Source organism: Rhineura floridana, chromosome 7, assembly GCF_030035675.1.
Source record: "Rhineura floridana isolate rRhiFlo1 chromosome 7, rRhiFlo1.hap2, whole genome shotgun sequence".
In the NCBI taxonomy this organism is placed as follows: domain Eukaryota; kingdom Metazoa; phylum Chordata; class Lepidosauria; order Squamata; family Rhineuridae; genus Rhineura; species Rhineura floridana.
The window spans coordinates 15,393,077-15,410,833 of NC_084486.1; the positions used below are offsets into that span (position 1 = coordinate 15,393,077).

Here is a 17,757-nt window from a genome sequence, read left to right on the forward strand (position 1 = left end):
GTTACCATTTCAAAATGAGATGAAGGCAGAATAATGCCCAGCTGTTTTAAGATTGTTCTTCCCGTTGTCCAAAACCAACACCAAAGAGAGTGTTGACCCCTCCCCACCTAATTTTCCTTGTTAAAATACTCTCCCTATTAGCACCTAAGTGCATTGTCCTCCCAAGGGCAAGCATGAGAGGTATTCATTAAACTGAAACTAATTAATCTCCTCTGTCTCCTTTTAAAAAAAAATATCTGATGCCAAAAGCAATATATTTTTGTACTGTAAGGCAGACTAAAAGAGCAGCTGGCTATGTCTCCCTACTAAACAAAATGAGCAAAATTACCAATTTCCGTAACTGTCCTTATCTAGGACCTCAGAAAGCTTCTGCTTATTTATTTATTATTTGATTTATATTGTGCCCTTTAGGGAGGAATGTTTTGTTTATACAAATGCTTTTTGATAGTGGCCCTTGGTTGTTTTATGATCTTAGTCTTTTGAAGATGTAGGGACTGGAAGCTGGCCGTGTAACCTATTACAACATTTTCAAGAGAGAAGTAACGTGTGTGCTTTTTCACAAACTTGGTGAATGAAGTATAGGTGTGCCTCTGGTACCCTGTAAGGCACAATTGGACTCAGGCCAAAGCTCAGTGGCCAGACCCAAACCTATGTCTCTACATACTACATAATAGTTTTCCAGAAGAAGGAGCTGCTGGCCTCTTTATGCTTTACTTCAGTACTTTTACTGTGGATGACTAAAGGGTGATATTGCACATCTCAGTTCAGCAGTGATCAGTTGACAACAAAGGGCCAATTGCATCCCACCTATTCCTATAAAGCTTTTGATTCTGGCTTGACTTCTTAGAGCAATCTGTGTTCAAGATGAGGATAGAGGTGTTTTGAGCGCCTGCAAGATTACCTGTTTATTGAGCATTCATCCTGATTTGCTTGTGCAGAGGTTAGACAACGTCTAGTCTTTAGTGAGTGTTGATTCTGATTTGTTTGTGGGGCTATTATACAGCAATGAGCGTTCATCCTGATTTGCTTGTGGCATGTTTATACATCTTCCCATTGATCATTCATTCATCCCACACCTTTCATTGCATTTCCCCGTTTCCTAACTGCAAAAAATCAACTAAAAAAAAGGCCAACGGAGCCCTTTAATCCACTTTAACTGTGCAAGCCTACATTTCTGCTATTTATTTATTTATAAACTTATTTGTATACTGCTATTTCATTTCAAAAAAATTAAAGCGATTTACAACAAATAAAAACAGTACAGTAACATCCAATTTTTAAAAAAGTTAAATACAGGGCTGACCTTGTTGACTTGCAGAATACAGAAAGAGTTACAAGTGGTTATGAATCGATCTACTATAGTATCGTAACATTTAGAACCGTAAGAAACACAACTTTTTCTAAAAACCTTTTTTTTTACTGTACTCATTAGTATAAACAGCATGAAGTAGTAAGATCAATGTTAGAATTTTATCTCAAGTTTCAAATGCAGAATCAGGGTGGAAGGAAAATAAGCTAAGCTATGCACTTCAATCCCTCCTGCAAAATAGTGGCACTCTGGAGGCACCCTCAGTTTGCCTGTCTCCACTTAGGTCACATCCATACCATACATTTAAAGCATATTTAAAGCCCATGGCACCCCCTCCAAAGAATCTGGGAACTATAGTTTACCCCTCACAGAGCTACAATTCCCAGCACCATTAACAAACTACAATCCCCAGAATTCTATGGGGGAAGCCATGTGCTTTAAATGTATGGTGTGGATGTGATCTTTCATTAACAGGGTTAGCCCATGATATTTTGCTCCCCCCACCACCAAGTGAGATTACTTTGTGTCTCTGTGCTGCTGCAAAATGGGATCTGGGGACCTTTTTCGGCCTGAGGACTGTATTGCCTTTTGACCAACCCTCGGGGGGGCATGTTAGTACTTGATGGGGCCAAAACAAGAATGGGCATGGCCATCCCACACTGTCATACAGCATACATACAACATACATACACCACACATGCACATGTACACACTCATTTTCCCCTCCCCCACCAATTGGTTTGAAAAAAAGCATTGTAATTGTGGGAGGAGGGAGTGATCATGGAGACCGCAGTTGGAGTGGAGAAGTTTAACAACCCTTCTCTTGACAGGTGCACTCCCCATGATGATTGCCCCCCTACACAACAATTGAAAACAGCTTTCCCAAAGCACCAGTAGGAGGCTGTCTTTCAAGCCTGATTGTGGTGGGGAGGGGAGCATTTTTGGCAGTTCCCCATACCTGCTCTAAAATGTTGCTGTGTGAAAACTATCATTAAAATAATAAGCCTTCCCATTTGTATTAAGTGCAAATATATCACAGAAGCAGAGTCAGATGAATGCATATCTTTTCCAAAGCAGAAGCAGAATTCCTTGCTGTGCATGCGTGCACACACATGTATGTTAAAGCATTCTTAGTCTGTCAGCTGCCCATCAAATTCTGCTACTTCAAGCAGCCACTTAGTCTGCATGTGTTCTTAGACTGGCTTTACATTTACCATACTTCCTGGTTCAATTGTCAGCAAGCGTCCATGTGGCCAACTGTAACAAACCCTACAGTTACTTAAGGGTTCTTCACATTTTGTGTCAGCTGAGTTCTACAGCAGCCTTTCCCAACTTTTGGGTCACTGGATGTTGCTGGACTACAATTCCCATCATTCCTGAAAATTGACCAAGCTGGCTGGGGCTGCCAGGAGTTGTAGTCCAACAACATCTGGGGACCCAAAGGTTGAGAAAGGCTGTTCTACAGTGTTCTACCAGCCAGTATTTACCCATAGATCCGAGGACCTCCAGATGCTGCTTGACTGCAATTCCCATTGTCCCTAACCATTGGCCTTCCTAGCTAGGGATGATGGGAGTTGGAGTCTAATAACATCTGGAGGGCCACAGGATCCCCATCCCTGCCATAGATAAAAATGTCAAGTGTGAAATGGAGGCCAGTGTTCCATTAACACACAGGAGACGTGTGAGGGAGCTGTAGCCTGATAGTTGCTCCCCATCTTCTTTCCCTGAATGTTTAAGGGTGCACCTCTTCTCTTCGCATTTACTCAGTAAACATTGGAATCTAGCTCTCTGCTGGCCAAACTGGGGCCAACTGCCATTTTGCTTCTCTTCTCCCTCCTTGGCTGTTCTACCTTATCATTATGTAAGTGTTAGGTAAGAGTTCGTTCCTGAACTGGTTTATTTTCCTCTCCCCTCCCATTCCTTTGTTTCATGGTTGGCCACTGTGAGAACAGGATGCTGGACTAGATGGGCCGCTGGCCTGATCCAGCAGGCTCTTCTTATGTTCTTATGTCTTTATTCCAAGTTGTAAATGGCTTGGAGTGCATTAGCAGAAGGATAATATTTAAATATCACCAATAAAATAATGAAGTGGCTAGGATCCCCACCATTAGAGAAAACTCTGGAATCAAAGCATGGGAATCCTGATAATAGCAGCCATGGCCTTTGCTTTACATTTCTTAAGGTGGTCAGATGGCTTATATCTTTCTTGCAGTTAGGTGGTGAGGCAATGCATGCACATATACTTCTAAGCCAATTTACACATGCAGCAGATTTATTTATTTATTTATATACATTTATATTCTACCGTCCATCATGGAACCCAAGGTGGTGTATATGCAGTCCACAGGCACTCACTCCTCCAGACACTGACTAGACCTGCTTCAGTAAGGTGGCCTCATGTCCAAGTCACATGATACAGCTTTTTCTGGACTAAACTGCTTTGGGCTGCATATATGAGCCAGTAGGGGAGCAACCCTTCCTGCAGATAAAAATCTAGCATGTTAGAGGGTTCCCTTGTCATCCCCTGGTAAAAAGGGTATGAATTACCCCTTGTTGTTTTCTTTTAATGTATACTAAGATTATTGATTTAATGTCATATAAGCTTAAATTTACATTATTTAATGTAAATTAACATTCTTCTCTGGAAATTGGTAAAAAAAATTAGGTGTTTAGTCAATCTGATTTTTAACTAGAGGTCAGATTTCAGACCTTAAGGTACAACAGTGGCACTGCAGAAAGCCATCAATTCTTCATCTAGCTTACTGACATTCTCCCTTTTCACCTTTCAGATTTTCTCTGACCATGATGGTTTTTATAAACTGTGGAGGCGGGGGTTACTGGTTCTGCGAACACGCTCCATGGAATGGTAGGGAACAACATCCCTCATCCCTAAGCACTTTACACAAATCAGCAATCTCATTATTGATCTCCGAAAGAAAAAGGAATTAATAGGGCCTACCATATCCTCTGTAGGTAAAGAGTATTTAACAATGAACTCTGCTTAAACTTCATAAAAGCCTCTTCAGCAAATCAGCAGAAAAAAATATTGATCTTAAAATAAGCATGTGAATGCTAATTGTATTTTGCCTTTCCACTGGAGGACCATTACTTTATTTAGCTAGAGTTCATCCTTTAATTTTATTGTCTCAGTGCATTGTCTATGAAGCCATTTTCTTTAGGTTGAAGCAAGGTCTGTAACAGCTCCATTTTGCTGACCCTTCCTTTTCGCAAGGAGTATATTGACTTCTGAGAGCTAGAGAAGCTTTTAAGATCATGTTACAGTCGCCCAAATTCGAGTTACATATTGCGTAACAATGGTTTCCTGTTATTGGGCTCTCAGTTAAATGGATTAGCATGATGCCAAGTACAATAATTGCCTCGCTTTGTATTTTAGCCCAGAAATCAATTGGCGGTGCTTCTGAACTGCCATCTTCATAACACAGGCTTTAATTACATGCACAGTTTAATCTGGGAAAACCACATGTATTTTCCAGTCCAGCTTCAGTCATGAGAGTATTGGTTTGGTGGATCTCCTCTTACAATTTGTCAACACTCAACAAATGTTTCTTGAAATATTCCTCTGTCCCTGCCAATTGGCGCTGGTCCACTGAATCTGTGAAACAAAGTTAGATATATCTTCATGACTTTTGTGTGGTGTAGTTATTGAACAGGGAAAAGAGTGTCCTAAAACTGAAGGGTGATTGCTTACATATTATTTTGTCTTCATTTCCTAATGTGTATGAGGATCGTGATATACACTTGCATGGCTATCCACATATTATATTGGGTCTGGCCAGCTTGACCAACCAACCATCATCCAACAAAGTGACCTGCCAAGTACTTAACAACTCTTTTTTAAGTCCAGGCAAGCAACAAAATTGGGCTCCTGATTGCCTGCCATACATTGCTAGCAGGCTGTGTTTGACTTGGCGTATTATAACTTAGGCAGGGCCTGTGCTGCATATGCATTGCACACACCTTTTAATGACATTGTGTGCAGTATACATTTCCACACTGAAAAATGCAGTGTGAGGCATTGGGCGTCAAGGAAATGTTTCTTCACCCAACACATTACTTTGAAAAAGGATTAGGCAAGAGCTTGGAAAAGTTACTTTTTTTAAACTACAACTCCCATCAGCCCCAGCCAGCATGGCCACTGGATTGGGCTGATGGGAGCTGTAGTTCAAAAAAGTAACTTTTCCAAGCTCTGCCGCAAATTCATCAAGGATATGAGGAACTGAGCAGGAAAGTGGCAGCCATGTTCCCTTGAAGCTGGCGCAGGCCAGCCATGTGCAGTGGTGGCAGGTTTCCTGTCAGAATGCTGAGCTAACTGAAGACAGTTCTGAATGTTGTCCTGTGTGGGTGCAAAACACGTATGTGTGACTGCACAGATGACCACTGTAAGACTTACTCTTAAAAATATACAACCTGTTTTTATTAGCTGTGCCAGATAATAAACAGTACCTCCATGTACAGAGGCAGTGTATCTCTCAACATAATGGGAACAAACAGGATGGAAGTCATCTTTGTGCGCTGACTGTGAGCTTCTTAACCTATCTGACTCACATCACATGTTGGATTCCTGCATTGAGAAGGGGGTTGGACTCGATGGCCTTATAGGACCCTTCCAACTCTACTCTTCTATGATTCTATTAGAAACAAAATGTTGGATAAAAAGTATTAAATAAAATTATGGACTAGTTGGATTCTAGTCAGTGCCAGTCCAAAACATTTTGCTTCCTGAAGTGGAGACCAAATGCCTGCCCCCCCCTTTGCTAGGACCAATACTTTTTTAAAAATCATTGCTGTACTATTCAGACATAATTTCCTGTCTCCATTTATTTGCTCCCTCATGGTGCCACTTGAAATAGGTCACTTCACCATGGTGCATGGCAGGGCTAGCCCTGACTGTGGTCTGATCCAGCAAGGCAATTCTTGTGTTCGTACCTGGGCATAGATCTTGGTTTTCAAAGTTTTACCATACCTAAATCTAAATTTTGCAGGTCAAGCCATTGACACTCAGCGGTGAAAAATTAAGAAAATTCAAATTCTAAACTGAAAACACACTATACAAATAAATAAAAATTATGCAAATATACTTACTTTGCATAAAGAGGTTTGACATATTTGCTTTATTTAGAAACCAGAAAGAATTTGTGCAAAAATCAGAATGTTTTTGTAAGGATTAATATGGTAGTAGCAGGTGTCATAATCATGTGCTCAAGCACCTATTGGGGGTGGGATGTAAACTTACAAATGCTGGCGTATTGGCAAACAATTATAGTATGGGTTGCATTCAAGTCCTACTCAGAGCAGACGCACTGAAATTACTGAACCTAATTTAGTTATGTCCCTTAACTTCAATGGGTCTACTCTGAGTAGAACTAATGGTGACTACCACCCTAGGTTTCCAAATGTATTCATATGGCCATGAGGATAAGCAACATACTATATCAGACATCAGAACCTTTTTCCTGTTCTTATCTACTACATAAATTTCTTTTTTTCCTTCCTCAACTTTATTTTAAAATGATCAGCATTTTAATATCATTTATGTGTTTTCTTTATAGGACTGACCATTGCAGATCTGGTCATGCCATGGTAAGCTATCAAGAACAGCTTAGCAAGATTTTGTCTTTGATTAGTCCTTTGAACATACATGTATATCACTTGATTATTGTACATTAATGACTTGTAGTTGAACATGTGAACTGATTCAGATAAAAAACGTGTTTGAAGTGAAGTGAGGTGACATGAAAGAGATTGTCCATTCACACATGCAATTTATCACTTGATGGTGCAGTTATCAAGTGAACAATGTGCATGTTTGAAGAACTATCCCTAAAGTATAAAACTATATTCGTATGTGCATATCATAAAACTGTTCGCACAGTTTACAGAATCTCATAAGGAAAGTAATAGTATTTGGATAAAATTCTAATTATTTTATTTATATCAGGGAGTCAAGACTTAATTTTCTAGTGATACCAAAGAATTGCACTGCAGACTTATGACAAAGTTGATTACCTTAGAACTGCTGTTTTTCTACTATGGGGCCCATAGACTGCTTAGCAATGCCTTTGTATTATAGCTTTCCACAAACGCTCACAGTGGACCCTGAACCTAATACAGGATGAAGCCATGGATCACTCCCCCCAAGCCCTAACTTAAGGAAGGAACTACTGGATAACAAGAGCAGGTTATGTGACAAGGTCAAACCTCTTACCATCCCGGTCAATCTGTGGGATTTGCCTTTGTCTCACACTTAGGACCTTGCTGAATTCTGCTGGCAAGACCATGATGATAACTCGTAATCTGTATAGGCCTAGGAAAATGTGACAAATGACGGAACAGAATCCTTTGACTGTCCTTTAATAGCAGTTTTCCTGGTCTTGTTCAATGATACACTCAGGCTAGTAGCCTGTTTCTAACATGAAAGTTCCTTTCCAAACTTCCTCTTTCTGTTTAAATCAGCATCTGAACTTAACACTGACTGGAATGAAGGCATCTTGGTCATGTTTCTTAAGCTAAAGGTCAATGTACATTGCCTTAAAGAATTTTGCTTTCTATGCCAGTCAGTGATATATGCTTGTCAGCTTACTCATACTCCTTAATTTTATGATTAATAATCACATCTACCGTTAGTCTTTGCTCTGTTGGGTGCATACCTAGCTTTCTCAAAACTGCAAATACAATTAAAAATATGAAAGATTGCATTCTTTTCCAAGCCAGGCTCTCAACTCCTTAAATCCTAATAACTATATTCAAAATACTTGAGCTTCCTCTATACCATATTCTTCTATCTCTATCAGTTTGTCAAGGCAAAAGCTATCTAAACAGTTGTTCAGTCTCACATTCTCTCCAGCATCTATATGACTGTCAAAAATCCCCTAACTCAGCAAGCATTCTATCCGCATCATATCCCCTTCCCCATTTTGGCCCAGTCACCAGGGGGGTATTCATTTTTGCTTTAGCAATAAAAAAACCAAACCCCAACAAATCTAATGTTTATTTAGACCCCCTTGCTTTAAGTAAGCAACTTTTTAATCTATCATGTGCATTCCTGTAATGGAGGTTGGATGTTAATGGGTTGTAAAGTGGGTAATAATTTTCTTACTGGCCCCTTCAATCAGATTAGATCATGTTATTGACCATGCTGTTCGTTTTATAACCACAATCATATTGTGGAGGAAGATCTTTGGCAAGTTGCACATTTATAAGTGCCCATTAAGGCAAAGAATGACAGATTTGCACATTTAGCATTTTTTTAAAAAAATTATTTTCCCTGAAGTCTGTTTTCCTCTCCACATCCTGAATTAGCATCTTTACATCCGTCTCAGGTTTTCATGCTATCTTGCTAGACAATTGTTGATTTTTCAGAACACTTATTTTATGACAAAGTTGTTTTGTCAGATTTTAAAAATATATATCTTTTTTGATCCAGTTTGTTTACTTTCATCTTGTTGCTTTTTATTTCATTTTTCAGTTGAATTATGCCTTTAATTTTGTTTGTTTAAATATGTTGCAGTATTTGTTAAAATGTCCTCTTAAGATCGCCTTCCTGGCATCCCAAATTATATCTAAACCTATTCCCTATCTTATATTCCTTTTTCATCATATTGAAAATAATCACCAATTACTTCATTAGTTCTATTTCATGTTCACTTTGAAATAACAGTGAATTTAATTGCCATTATACTTTAACCAACTTACCATTGAAAGGGCCGATTCTATAATTACAGAGTTGTAGGACTGGAGGGTTGGTCTGGATGATATCTTTGGGTCCGTCCCCCCCCCCCGGGCCTGTGATTCTGTGTCTATGTGGTTGGAACCTGCTGAACTGATCAAACCAGTCTAATTGTTAGGGTAGTGGGTCTGGGCAAGTCTGTCAAGTACCTGATTTACCTGAAGTACCTGATTTATGTCTAAAGACATAAATCAAGAGCATATGTGTTGCTATAAGAATAAAGGGCTGATGATGCTTTCAGGAAGGGGGTAGGTCTCCCCCACCCTTATCCAAGAGCCAGGAGGTAGGTAGCCTGTGTGTTTTAATCTGGTCTGCAGCTGGAAAGAGAGAGGGAGGTGTGATTGCTAACTGTGCTGAACCCCAAGTTCTGCTTTGGGGATTCCCCTAGAAACCTAATGAGGAAGTAAGATGTGTTGGAGTGTTAGTTCTGTCAGTGCTTCCATCTTATGGTCAGGTTGTATATCTGGGTAAATAAAACCATATATCCTAAAGACACCACAGTCTCCGCTGACCTTCATACCAAGGAAACTGAACCCTGGGTAAGCACTGGCACCCCTAGAGTCTCTCATAGCTCAGGGATTGGGGTGTGCACAAAACTATGAACAAACTCCAAAACTATTTGAGGGACTGACACTATTCATTCATTCTTTCATTCATGTATTTTCCCCTTCCTCCCAATGGAAGCATAGGAATGCAAATTTCATATTCATGCATTTAGTGAAAAGGAAGGAACAAAACTGTTTTCTGTGAAATTCACAATTAAGGATGCACTAAAAATGGCTCAGGCTTGTATTTCCATTTGCAATAAAAATAAACTTCTTGGGTTATTTTATAATTACTTGTTTCTACATTTCAACAATGTTATCTTTAAAGAACAGGTGAAGAAGCCTTCTGGATCAGATCAAGTGTGTCCATGTAGTCCTGCATCCTGTTTCCCACAATAGTCAGACAGGCGCTTCCAGGAAGCCCATAAGCAGGGCAATAGCCCTCCCCGTTGTATGCTCCCCAGCGACTGGTATTTAGCAGCACACTGCCTCTGGACATGGAGTTTCTAGTTAACTATCATGGCTAATAACTATTTATAGACATATTCTATCATTTGTCCACTCAGCTTTTAAAGCCATGTAAACTAGTGGCTATCACCACATCTTGTAGTGGATGTCATCTTGTAGTAGTGAATTCCAGAAACTGATATAAGTAAACTTGGGGCTATTGAAATTTAGGGTTGCCAACCAGTTAAAGAATTTTTAGTTGATCGATCTGTGTTTTAAATGATTTAATCAGTGAATTAATTGATCAGACATAAATTAACATATAGATTAGAAAAAACCCAGCAATGAGATGTTAAAGGAAGTATAGAAGAGAACTTACAATTTAAAATGTATTTATTTATGGCATTTCCTCTGTCCTCTGGGCAGTTTACAAAACTGATTAATAAAATAAAAATGAAATATATAAGCAATAAAACAATACATTGTAACCAACAGCATAAAAATAAACACGAGACCAGCATAAAACGAATATACCAAAGCTGCCACTCATTAGAACTAAAATCCCACCTTTGATCTTTGTATATACAGACTTGTATTGATTTTATAACAATTTTACAATAGGTCTGTTATCATCCACCATAATCAAAAACTGTTCCTTTATTCTGCACACTTCAGCACCAAAATAGCCTAAAAATAAGCCTTTAAGTCACAGCTTTGCTGATTAAAATTCAAAGTTTCCAGTTGAAATTGGTTTCTGCTGATTTGTTGATTGAACTGATTCTTATAGGTAGGTTACAATCCTAGTAAAAACAGGCACTGTGACAAAAGTAGGGCAAACATCATGTAATAGTGCATACATGTGGATCTTTCCCAGTCTTGTAAGCAGGAGATGTGTGTGCCTGATCTTCAGAGCAAAAGGGCATGTTGATAATGGGTGCTGCTAAGTCTGTCCCCCGCAGCTCAGTTCCTCATAGCCTGGCTCACAATTGCTTTTCTCCTCAGCCAAACATAGTCCCCAAAGTGAGCTTTATTGGGAGAAAAGCACCGGGGGAGGGGGGAGAATCTTTGTGGAGCATAGGAAGGGCTCGGCTCCCCTCATCTATTCACTACACTGCTCTAAAAAGCTAGACCATGCTTTTTACATGATTGGCACAGACCAAGCCTTAAGCTAGTCTGCTGCAATCATCTCTAATTTCACTCTTTGTCATTCATGATATTAAAAATAAATTTAAAAGAATGACTCTCCAGCTGATGAATGCTTGGTCACTGGATGCTGAAGCTTGCATATCCAAAGGAGATCAGTCATTTCGTTGGATCTTTTGCTCAAACACTGGCCTTTCCTTGCATAAAGAGCAGGACATTGCTACAACAGCTCTGGGTTCTAGGACACAATCCAAAGGCATTTCTGCAAGGGACCAGCAGCACGCACACAGCTGGAGCTCTCTTTGTTTTTTTCTCTACTACAGTCCTCTTAGTTAACAAGGCAATCTACGTCTAAATCTGAGCTGTTGTTTCTCTCATCCACAATGGAAAATGATATAGTAAAGATGAGCAATTATTCTAAAAAGGAATTTCATCTTCTTTAGGAACAGCCATTTATAAGTGGGAGAGGAAAATATTTCCATTTAATTAAGTCCCCGAACGAGTGGCCACTCATCCTTCCTTACCTTTTTTTTTTTTGTCAATAGAAATTTTGTTTAAGTTATTAGGGTAATGGCACTGTGTTTAGACTAGTCAACATTTTATTGCATGTGGTTTTCCATAGATTGAATGAAAAGTTTAAAAGGAAAGTTAATGAGTGAGCCAAATGTCTTTGATTTTTAGGTTTGTTTTCATCATTGGCACATCAGTAGCATTGGCTTTCCAGGCAATGATGAAAAGAGGAGTCAGCCGTATCCAGCTTTTGTGTAAATTGGCCTGGAGGACTGTGATCTTGCTAGTGATGGGGTTCTGCTTCCTTAACTACGGACCAGCAGATGGTCCATGTAAGTACAATTTCTTTCTGTCATTAGTGTTTTTATCATTGTCGCTTAACCATGAACGGCACCTCCACTTCCCTTGCCATGGGAAATCCATGGTCTTTCATTATATGCCACCCATAATGCTGTGCTTTGTTTTCTGACTTGAACACACCCCAAAATGGGTTTTATCGTTGTTGGCAATTTTCCATCTTAATAAGATTATGGGTTTGTGAAAGGAAAAGCAAAAGCGGCCATTCCGTGACCTGTTGCAAAAACAAAATCAATGATATGGAGAGAGACATAAACGTGGCCAGTAAATGCGTCTCCCCACTACACAACCACACCGGCTAAATTCGGAAAAGTGGCGGCTGCCAAAACATCTGGAGCTTGGTTGAAAGTGTTTACTCGAAGTTGTATAGACTGTTTGCTGTCTTATTTATTGTTGCAGTGAACTTCTTTAGTCTTCCCCTCTCTCAAGCCTAACCTTGATAGCAGCAAGGGCAGCAAGTTCATTTAATTATTGTGGTCTACATTCACCATGTCACAGTGTCATTATGGGTTTATGCAGGTACATCACGAAGATAGCAGTGCCACCCAACTAACTGCCCTGCACATCGGTCCATGGCTGATTATTCATTGGCTCTACCCATGTGTTTCATATATAGTCTCCACTGAAGACTATTCTGTTCACAGGCACCTCTAAGTGCATTTGGTAGGAATGCAACTCTGCCCCAATATGACACTGTTCCCCAACCCCGTGGATCTCTCTGGTAGTGTCTGTGAGGGAAGAGGTCCTCTCTGGGAAACTCCCTGAAAGGTTATGTGAGGAGGAGTAGTTATCAGCTCCTCAGCCTGAGATTGATAAGTCTGATATTTCAAGCAAGAATCCAAAATCCGTACTAAACATTGACCTGCCAAGTACCTGAGGCTGTCCCCTAATGCATGGACTGAAAAGGTAACAGGCACATGCTGAGCCTATCCAGACATGTGACAGTAGCTCTGAACCAGAGCATGTCGAGCCCCAACCCTCTTGTGAGGGCCTGTAAGGGGGGATATGAGTTTCAGGCTTCTCAGCTGTCAGAGGGCGAGGATGGCCCAGGAGTTGTTGAGACTCCACAAGACCTTGAGCAAGGGAGTTAGGAGGATTTCAGGCCAGTTCCCATGGGCGGCACTGTCCCAGCCGGGGAGAGCGCGCTGCCCCCAGACATGTCAGAGGAGCAGCTGGACAATGAGCCGGAGTGGGCATTAACTCCCCCTTTACCCAGTGGCTCGCGGGATGAGTCCAACCCTTTGCCGCCCCCTGACCTCGAATCTCTGGCTGAGGAGCAGGTTCCTTCGGATGTGGTGTTGGAAGCATGCCCCCCTTCACCACGCTCTTGACGCAGGGAGAAACGGACAGGCCAAAGGCAAGAATTGCGCAGGAGCCAGAGAGTACGCTCCAAGACCCTGCCTATTTAAGCCTGCCGCTTCTGGGTTGGAGCTGCTTTCTTTCAACGTTGCAGAGCATGCCTAGAGTGCAGTTAGGGAATTCTAGTGAGATAGTTTAGGGGTTTCTATGAAGCGCACTGCTTTTGATGTATCCATTACTTTAATAAAACACGATTTAATTGCACCTGCGTCTCCATCTCATGGACCCCGCTCAGAGCAGGACAGAGCACCACACCTTTTAAATTCCTCACAACTTCAACTTGGAGTGGAGGGTAGCATTCTGGCAATCATCCACCAGACCTACTTAGAACACATTAGCACTCATTAGTGACCAAGCCTTTGTTGAGTCTATGGAATGTGCGAAACCTGTCCCTTTATTTCCTTGCAGTTTTCAGCATTGCCTCTCCATATTCTTGAAAAACCACAGGATGCTCAACCCACTTGTTTAATTTCTCTCTGAATGTATAGTTTGGTTTCCGCTACCACTACCACAACTAAAAAAGTAGTTGTACAAACTGATGCACATTATACTGGCAGGCCAGCACATTTGTGTTGACTGCTGACACTAGTAGTGGATGGGAATGCGAATTGGAATATGCATCCCATTGAGAATAATGCAGTGCTGACAGCCATCCACACTTGGATGTGCATTCCAATTCACATTCTCTGTCTGCTGTTCCATCTCTCTGCCTAGCTTATGCTAGAGTTAGTACATCCAGCTGGTCATACTTTCCCCATCTATGGAAGGTAGATCTGATAGAATCGGACAGAGGGAGGTTATGGAGAACTGTTTGCACTAGTGAATGACATCTGCTTTGGAAATGGGTTTTATAGTTGTTTAATACGTTTTTTAATAATGTTTTTAACCCTTTATTAAGGTTGTTTTTTTAATTGTTTTTAATGCTGTTTTGTATTAATGTATTTTAAGATCTGTTTTTATGAAGTTTTAAAGTTTGTTGGTGCTTTGTTTGCTGCCCTGGGCTCCTGTTGGGAGGAAGGGCGGGATACAAATTAAATAAACAAACAAATAAATAAATAAATAAAACCTGGTAAAATAGCACACACCCTTTAGGATGCACACCTTAACGTGGTGAGGGGGTTTGAGAGTGCTGAAGAAGCTGAGAGCAATGCTGTCAGGAATCTAGACCAAAGGGCTAGACTCCTAGCAGGGTCACCCAAGGAGGAATTATCAAAGCTGAGACACCAGACTAAGATGCATCCAGACTCAGAGGGAGGCAATGGCAAACCACCTCTGAATACCTCTTACCACGAAAACCCTATAAACAGAGTATCCAAAATGCAACACGAGATAGTGCTTAAAGATGTGACCCTCAGGTCAGAAGGCACTCACCGAGCTACTGGGGAAGAACAAAGGACAAGTACGAATGGCGCTGTGACTAATGCCGCTGCTGGGTCAAAGCCGAAAGGAAGCCCAGAGGCTGATGCACACAGATGTGAAAGGAGAGTCCGGAGTTGTACAACGCACACAATAGGAACATGAAATGTGAGAAGCATGAACCAGGGGAAGTTAGAAATTGTCAAGCAAGACATGGAGCGTATCAACATTACAATACTTGGCATGAGTGAATTAAAATGAATGGGAATGGGACATTTTCAACCAGGCAACTACAAAATATTTTATGCAGGAAATGAGAAATCAAGAAGAAACACGGTTGCTTTACTAGTGAGAAGTGATGTTGCAAAAGCAATTAGGAGCTACAACACAAGGTTTGAGCGAGTGAGATCAATGAGATTAAATGGGAAACCTATTAACATAACCATCATCCAAGTCTACGCTCCAACATCAAACGCAGAAGAAGAGGAATTTGAGAGATTTTACACAGAAGTACAGGAGGAAATTGATCACACACCAAAACAAGATATGATGATAATCATGGGGGATTGAAATGCAAAAATAGGGAACAGAGAAGAACTAGAAATTGTGGGGAAATGGGGCTTAGGAGACAGAAACGAAGCAGGAGAAAGACTTATTGAATTCTGTGAAGCTAATAATTTGCTTCTTGTGAACACATTTTTTGAGCAACCAAAAAGATGACTGTACACGTGGACATCACCAGATGGTCAGTATAGGAATCAAATTGATTATATAATTGGCAACAGAAGATGTAGAAGTTCCATACTTTCTGCAAAAACAAGACCAGGAGCAGACTGCGGTACAGATTATGAACTGGTTGTATCGAAAATCAGAGTAAAGCTAAAGAAGAACAACAAAGCACTCATAATGCCAAAATACAATTTAAATAACATCCCAGAATAATATAAAGATCAAATAAGGAACAAATTTGAGACTTTAACCTTAGTTGACAGAGAACCAGAAGAACTATGGACTGAAGTCAAAGACATTATCAGGGAAGAATGCAAAAAGACAATACCTCTCGTTAAAAAGAGAGAAAGACCTTAATGGATGACTGATGAAACTCTTAAAATGGTTAAAGAGAGAAGGAAAGCAAAAGCAAGAGATAGAAACACAGTTAGAACCCTAAATGCAACAATACAGCAACTAGTACGTAGAGATAAAGAAAACTATTACAATAGTTATTGTATAGAAATAGAAGACAACAAAAAGGGAAGAACAAGAGCCCTATTCCAAAAGATTAGAGAAATGAAAGGGAAATTTAAACCACGAGTAGGGATGTTGAATAATAATAATAATAATCAACGGGAACACACTGACTGACCGAGATAAAATAAAAAGAAGCAATACACTGAAAAACTCAGAGATGCAAGGATGACAGATACATTCACAGAGGAACCATATGATGAAGAACCAGAAATTTTAGAATGGGAAATGAAAGCTGCTCTTAAAATACTTGGAAGAAACAAATCATCAGGAATAGGCGGCATACCAATAGAGTTGCTACAAGCTACTGAGACTGAATCTGTCCAAAGTTTGACAAAAATTTGTCAAGAAATATTGAAAACTAAACAATGGCCCACAGACTGGAAGCGTTCCATATACATCCCAATTCCAAAGAAAGGGGATCCCAGGGAATGCATTAATTATCGAACTCTTGCCTTAATATCCCATGCAAGTAAAGTAATGCTCAAGATTCTACAACAAAGGCTCTTACCACATATGGAGCGAGAAATGCGAGACGTCCAAGCTGGATTTAGAAAGAGAAGAGGCACCAGAGATCATATTGCAAACATACGTTGGATAATGGAACAGAGCAAGGAATTTCAGAAGAAAATCACCCTGTGCTTTATAGACTACAGCAAAGCCTTTGACTGTGTAGATCATGAAAGACTATGGAATGCTTTAAAAGAAATGGGGGTGCCGCAGCATCTGATTGTCCTGATGTGCAACCTATACTCTGCACAAGAGGCTACTGTAAGGACAGAATATGGAGAAACCGATTGGTTCCCCATCGGAAAGGGTGTAAGACAGGGGTGTATTTTATCACCCCATTTGTTTAATGTGTACGCAGAACATATCATAGGGAAAGTGGGATTGGACCAAGATGAAGGAGGTGTGAAAATTGGAGGGAGAAACATCAATAATTTAAGATATGCAGACGATACCATACTATTAGCAGAAACCAGTAAATAATGATTTGAAATGAATGCTGATGAAAGTTAAAGAGGAAAGCACAAAAGCAGGACTACAGCTCAACATCAAAAAGACTAAAGGAATGACAACAGAAGATTTACGTAACTTTAAAGTTGACAATGAGGACATCAAGGATTATCAATATCTCGGCACAGTCATTAACCAAAATGGAGACAATAGTCAAGAAATCAGAAGAAGGCTAGGACTAGGGAGGGCAGCTGTGAGAGAACTAGAAAAGGCCCTCAAATGCAAAGATGTATCACTGAACACCAAAGTCAGGAACATTCAGACCATGGTATTTCCGATCTCTATGTATGGATGTGAAAGCTGAACAGTGAAAAAAGTGGATAAGAGAAAAATCAACTCATTTGAAATGTGTTGGAGGAGAGCTTTGCGCTTACCATGGACTGCGAAAAAGACAAATAATTGGGTGTTAGAACAAATTAAACCAGAACTGTCACTAGAAGCTAAAATGATGAAACTGAGGTTATCATACTTTGGACACATCATGAGAAGACATGATTCACTAGAAAAGACCATAATGCTGGGGAAAACAGAAGAGAGTAGAAAAAGAGGAAGGCCAAACAAGAGATGGATTGATTCCATAAAGGAAGCCACAGACCTGAACTTACAAGATCTGAACAGGGTGGTTCATGACAGATGCTCTTGGAGGTCACTGATTCATAAGGGCGCCATAAGTCATAACCGACTTGAAGGCAGATAACAACAACAACAAGAATAGCGCAGTG

The 17,757-nt window shown here is 40.3% G+C and overlaps 2 protein-coding genes across 2 annotated transcripts in view; both read left to right on the forward strand.

Annotated features, from left to right (window-relative positions):
• Positions 1-6,921, forward strand: part of LOC133388618 (heparan-alpha-glucosaminide N-acetyltransferase-like) — a 206,921-nt gene extending 200,000 nt beyond the window's left edge. The window contains exons 8-9 of the mRNA XM_061634577.1: positions 4,099-4,175; positions 6,880-6,921. Of these exons, the coding sequence (XP_061490561.1) occupies positions 4,099-4,175; positions 6,880-6,914 (112 nt within the window). The 3' untranslated portion in view covers positions 6,915-6,921. The remainder of the gene's footprint in view (positions 1-4,098; positions 4,176-6,879) is intronic.
• Positions 6,922-11,921: 5,000 nt separating this feature from the next.
• The window catches only part of LOC133388619 (heparan-alpha-glucosaminide N-acetyltransferase-like), a 134,536-nt gene continuing 128,700 nt past the window's right edge, over positions 11,922-17,757 (forward strand). Inside the window, exon 1 of the mRNA XM_061634578.1 lies at positions 11,922-12,033. Coding sequence (XP_061490562.1) covers positions 11,922-12,033 — 112 coding nt within the window. The remainder of the gene's footprint in view (positions 12,034-17,757) is intronic.